Genomic DNA, 6,000 nt, shown 5'->3' with positions numbered 1-6,000 from the left:
TGTAGATCGGGGTAATTACATTCATTGCATTCCTAGTCTGAATCACAATCTGATTGTATGGGTGGTTACCTGGCACTGTAGGGTTGCCACCCGTCCTTTAAAATACGGAATCGTCCCGTATTTGAGAATGAAATTGCGCGTCCCGTTTTGAATCAATACGGGACGGGATTTTTTTTATCATTTTTTTTAAAGCAGCGTCTCATGCAAATCATCCCACACGCATTTTATGAAGATGCCTCCTTTCCTACTTTTGATTGGGTAATACTTGATGTCATCGTTAGTTTGATTGGTCTTTTTAACTGTCCAGTGAGGAGGGCGGGTTTTTTAAGTAGAGTCTGCAAAGTGTTGGCACTGGGATGTGGCACCCGCTGCAGTATGCGTCCCTTATTTTTTTGTATTAAAAGTGGTAACCCTACCTGGCAGGTAACACTTATGTTTGGTCATGAAGTCGTCTAAAATTCGCCACATGCCCTCTTTTAATTGTGAGAAGCAGATATATACAGCCAAATTCTCGCGCTTCATTGCGGCGAAGTACTGCTTTTAATTTTTTAAAAAGAAAATAAAACCTTTTTAAACGGATCGAAAATATACCAATAACAATTTGTTAAGGATCTGTTTTTTTGTGAACCTCGCTTTTCACAGCTGTCGCGCTACGGCGTGTGTTTCGTTTATTTGACAGTATGTAGATCGTGGTAATTACATTCATGGCATTCGTTTTCTGAATCACAATCTGACTGTATGGATGGTTACCTGCCAGGTTACGCTTGTGGTTGGTCAGGAAGTCGCCTTACATCCACCATGTGCCCTCTTTCTGTTCCCAGAAGCTGATCATAGAATGGTTTTAATAGTTTACTTTCAAATAATGCAAAGAGTATGCGACACATGTTTCTCCCTAATTCTGGGCTCATCAGGCATACACACTCACTGCATCCCCTCTCGGGAATCGAATCTCTATCGTCAGCGCCAGAGTTGAAGCCCCTAACGTTGCGGTCAGCAAGTGGGCTAACATCCACCATGTGCCGTCTTTCAGTTGCGAGAAGCAGATCATAGAATGGTTGAAACTGTTGCCCCTAACATTGCGCTACGGCGTGTGGTTCGTTTATACCTCGTGTCTTCTCATTAAACTTTTATCTCGCGAATATGTTATTGCAATCCGCAGCGGGGGCGTTTCTATAAACTTAATTTAAACGTACGTTTTACACCGTGCTTTGTTTCCCTTATGAACATGCTTGTATGCTTCACTCGCTCCCTTCTCAATTGTTTAATGAATTTTTTGTTCTTCGCTGTTTGCGGCTCCTCCTTCATTTGTCCCTACTGCGTTCAAAGTCTTTTCACGTGATTACGTGGGAGGCGTGATGACGTGACACTCAACTCCTCCTCCCACGGCCATCGAGCTGCCGTCCATTACAGTATATTGTGAAAAAAGAGGTTCCAGTTATGACCATTACGCGTTGAATTTCGAAATGAAACCTGTCTAACTTTTGTAAGTAAGAGCTGTAAGGAATCAGCCTGCCAAATTTCAGCCTTCCACCTACACGGGAAGTTGCAGAATTAGTGATGAGTCAGTCAGTCAGTCAGTCAGTCAGTGAGTCAGTGAGGGCTTTGCCTTTTATTAATTAGTATAGATACAATAAGGGAGAGTAGAGCAACATATTACTCTACCAAGATAAAACAGTGAGTAACAAGAATGATTCAGACATTAGCCGAATGTTAATAAAGTCAAACCAAAATATTCTAGTTTGGAGAGATCTTTGCCAATCTCTAGCATCTTCAGAAGCAAATTTGTTTTGAAGTTTTTGAAACATGGATAAAGTTCTGTATTCAGTACTTTGCATGTATGCATTGAAGAGATAGTGAAGGGTGTAGATGTTTGTGGTATTACAGTGTTTGCAGACAGAGAACACATTTATATCACTGAGGCAACTTCAGATTCTGCTATTTGTCAAGCTGCTGTCCACAGAGGTGTCTCTATGGTTTGGAGGTTCACTTTGTTTCTATTCTCACACTCCTGATTATCTCTGTATCTGTTTCTGATGACATGTTTTGTTTGTTCTACAGACTATCTAACTGGTAGGTTTGCATTCTGGGATCTCAATCGACTTCTCTTCTTGGAAAACTGAATTTGTTAGCCTAATTTTTCATGGATTGTGAATTGTATAGGTACACCAGACACTCTGAACCATGCATATGTGTGATGGGATGGTTGATTTTTTCACAGATCATATCTTAACTTATGCCAAGTAAAGTAAATATAATGCCACTGGTTCATATCAGTTTTGCTTCTTATACTAGATGGTGTTTCTTTGGGTATCAACTAGAGAAGTTTGGGTAGTTTTGTTTGCTGGAAAACCTAACCAGGCTCTGTTTGTGTTTTTTTTCCAGCTCAGTAAGACATATGGGTCTGTGTTTACTGTGTGGCTGGGCTCCAAGCCTGCTGTGGTGCTTAGCAGCTATAGCACCCTCAAAGATGCCCTGTTGACCCAAGGAGAAGAATTCAGTGGCAGATATATCTATCCTGTGCTCCAGAAGTCAAATGAAGGATACGGTAAGTTAAACTGTGATGCATGTATTTTAATGGCACAATGCGCATGAGACTTCAGTGTTAACTTTAAGAATCAATTGTTGATGCTTCCTGGCTTATGATCAGAGGCAATATTTAACTCTTGAACCTCATGAAACTATAGAGAATACCTGAGATTCCTTGTCTTTGCAGCTGATATAACCAGATCCTTCTTCCTTGAAAACAGACAGTCACATTCACCTTTGTTCTTAATTTTTATACTTTCACCCTGCTACCAAAGGAGTAGTTGGAAGCAATGGAGAACAGTGGAAGCAGGTTCGTCGTTTCTCCCTCACAACTCTGAAGAATTTTGGAATGGGGCGGAGGAGCATTGAAGAACGGATCCAAGAAGAGACAAACTTTTTGCAGGAAGCCTTCCTTGAGAAGAAAGGTAAGACTGCTGATTGTCTTTCTCTCCCTGTTACCATTTGCTGCCACTGTTGACCTTAAGAGACCAGGTAGCTTGACAAACTCTTAACTTTTTTTTTACAGACTTACTTTTTAATCCCAAATTCATCGTGCTTAATGCTGTGGCCAATGTGATTTGCTCGGTGGTGTTTGGGAGGAGGTTCAGCTACCAGGACAAAGACTTCCTCTTCTTCCTCAAAACAATTGATGGCTACTTTAATTTCCTAAGCAGACCCACTGGCCAGGTAGGAGCCAATGGATAACAGATTGGATAGTTTGATACTGCCAATATTTTATTGATCCTAAAGGGAAACAGTAGTGCTTCAAAAACCTACACACAAGAACTACATAAAATAAACTCAAGCTGAAAGAATAAGGTAAATATGGGGTGAAACCTGAAAATTTTGTGGTTACTACTATTTAAATGAGGTTTTCCTGACCCGCTCAACAGCAAATTCTCCAGGATCTAATCCTGCCATTAGCCAATTAATCACCAACCAACAATACGCCATAAAAGTGGAAACATATAACAAAGACAATGACAATAAAGAAGGACATCAAACATCAACATACTGTGACAAAATAAACATCACAAACAAAGATTTCCTATTTTATATACAACACGTACCAACAGAGCCAGCACATGAGGTGAGAAATCGAGACAATCACTTCAGGCAGCACTTTGGTCAAGGTAGCCTTTCATGCGGCATATTTTTTAACATTATGAAATAATAATTCAAAAATGAGAGTTAATTATAAACATGGGTCATGAGGTCTCTGGAAAGGGGTGTGTGGTACTCCCGGTATCTTTGCAAAAGGACAAAGGTCCAGGTCTTTATAGAGTCCTGATGCTCCTTGTTTTGCTATATGGTTGCAAGACATGGACACTATCCAGTGTCCTGAGATGAAGACTGGACTCCTTTTTTACTGTGGTCTTTTTGGAGAATCCTTGGGTACCACTGGTATGACTTTGTGTCAAATGAGCAGTTGCTCATGGAGTCCTGAATAAGGCACATTACCTGCATTGTGAGGGAGCATCAGTTACAGCACTACAGCCATGTGGCACGATTCCCTGAGGGTGATCTGGCTCACAGGGTGCTCATTGTTTAGGACACAAGTGGTGGGACCAGGTCAAGGGGACGCCCATCTGGCTGCGGCAGATGTTGATTTCTGAGGGGTGGGACTGGACCACATGTATCCCTGGGGAGTTGCCAACCAGGATGCCAAGCTGTTTCATCGTGTGCTGGGTATAGCAACACGCTATATCAACCCATGCTCCCCAACCTGACCTGACATGACCTGGAGTTATGTGCACATCTGGTTCCTTATGTATCTGCCACCTATAACAGCTATAACACACATTTTCAGTTTAAAATTTTCAAATTTCTAGCAATGTTGTTCACACAGCTTTGATACACAATGACCCTCGTAAAATCAAAAGAGCGCATGCTAGGTTTGAAGCTACATGCCAATGTTTGACTTTGGCACTCAGTTTCCTGATTTTCACAAATCGTATTGGGTATATATTGATTTGTCATTTTAGAAAATTTTGTTAATTCCTGAAATGTTTTTAAGGTGCCAGTGAAATGTGCGGAATGAGCAAAACTGACAAGTTTTGTTTCAAATTCAATCTCACAGCCATAAACCTGAATAAAAATTGTTTGGAGGGATCAAAAAATTGTACAGTTTTAATTTTTAAATCTGTTTTGTGCATTTTACTGTTTTAAAGCTAATCTTTTTTATTTTTTCCAAAAACAATATATATTATGTAATTTTGTTTGGATGCATTGTATCATGAGAGTATTAAATTGTGAAGTCTGTATTGCAATGCCATTGAATTTGGATGAAGTGTACCAATTTATTCTTATGCTAAGAAAATTTGGGCTTAGGGGTTTCAATGGGACAAAAATGCATACCAAAATCATAAATTGCAGATAAATTATTGTATCCATGTAAATGTTGAATGAAATTACTGTTTGAATGGTAGATGAATGCTGTCATATTAGCTAATGCCACCCCTGAATAAAATAAACAATTCTGCCCTGACAGTAACCAAAACTAAACAAATATGCAAAGACTGACACTTTAAGGTGCTTTTTTACAGTCAAACTCTTATGTCACCAGCTGATCTAAATTATTCTGGCCCTGAAGTAAGTATCTACAGCACTTTTCTTCCATGCCATCAGCATTTTAAATTGTTATGTGTGCTTTCCATTGCAAATCGATTCTCATGGGAAATCTAAAGTCCTCAAAGCATCCAACCTGCCAGGTGTGTGGCGCAAATGTGTTTAAAGGCTCAGACTCCTATTTTATACAGCATGGGAAATCTAAGAGTGACATTCATTAAACCGACAATGCAAAAGTAGAAAAACAATTATTTAGAACTGCTACAGATCTTGAGGCTGATCCTCCAATTAGCTGTGAACCACCCAGTCTCACTGAGATTGCACAGGTGGTGAACTAGCTGAAGGGAGGCAAGGCTACAGGTATCTGTGGTATCTGGGGTGAACTTCTCCAGGCTGGTGGTAAAGCTGTCCTCCTGGCATTGCAAGCAATCTTTGCTTCCACTTGGGAGACAGTTGGGAGTCATCCCAACTGACTGGAAAACTGGACTTATCCTCCCTATCTGGAAAGGGAAGGGTGATCTATCTTAATTTAATTAATTGTCAATTCCAAAATAATAAGTATGACCTACTCAGTAAACCACTGTCTGGAGTGTGGACCAGCAATTCCTCTACTGAGGCTCTTCATGAAACCCAAACATAATCCCACTTGAATGACCAAACAAACTATTTTATTGCTAGCCAGTACAAGTAAAATAAAATCACAAATGTGATTCATACATGAGCATATGCACGATTATTGTATTGCCAGTATTAGCAGATCAAAATCTGAATATAGAAGGTCCAGGAAATAAAAATAAACCTTTAAAAGAAACCAAATTTGAAACTGGGAAATTTATTGGACTGTTGCCAGCACTCAAAATGGTAATTCAGGCTCAAAGTCTTGACAGGCTAAACAAGAATTTGAAA

The 6,000-nt window shown here is 39.9% G+C and overlaps 1 protein-coding gene across 4 annotated transcripts in view; it reads left to right on the top strand.

The window, feature by feature from the left end:
• LOC114669199 (cytochrome P450 2M1-like) overlaps positions 1-6,000 on the top strand; it is a 91,511-nt gene that overhangs the window by 64,176 nt on the left and 21,335 nt on the right. For 3 of the 4 annotated variants that reach the window (XM_028825378.2, XM_028825377.2, XM_028825375.2), the window contains 3 exons: positions 2,383-2,545; positions 2,802-2,951; positions 3,053-3,213. In XM_028825378.2, coding sequence (XP_028681211.1) covers positions 2,383-2,545; positions 2,802-2,951; positions 3,053-3,213 — 474 coding nt within the window. Of the gene's footprint in view, positions 1-2,125; positions 2,148-2,323; positions 2,546-2,801; positions 2,952-3,052; positions 3,214-6,000 lie in introns of those variants that run through there. The other variant, XM_051921478.1, reaches the window with a different exon arrangement.

Source organism: Erpetoichthys calabaricus, chromosome 18, assembly GCF_900747795.2.
Source record: "Erpetoichthys calabaricus chromosome 18, fErpCal1.3, whole genome shotgun sequence".
Lineage (NCBI taxonomy): Eukaryota > Metazoa > Chordata > Cladistia > Polypteriformes > Polypteridae > Erpetoichthys > Erpetoichthys calabaricus.
The sequence above is the reverse complement of the archived record's forward strand: the minus strand, read 5'-3'. Positions and strand labels throughout refer to the sequence as shown.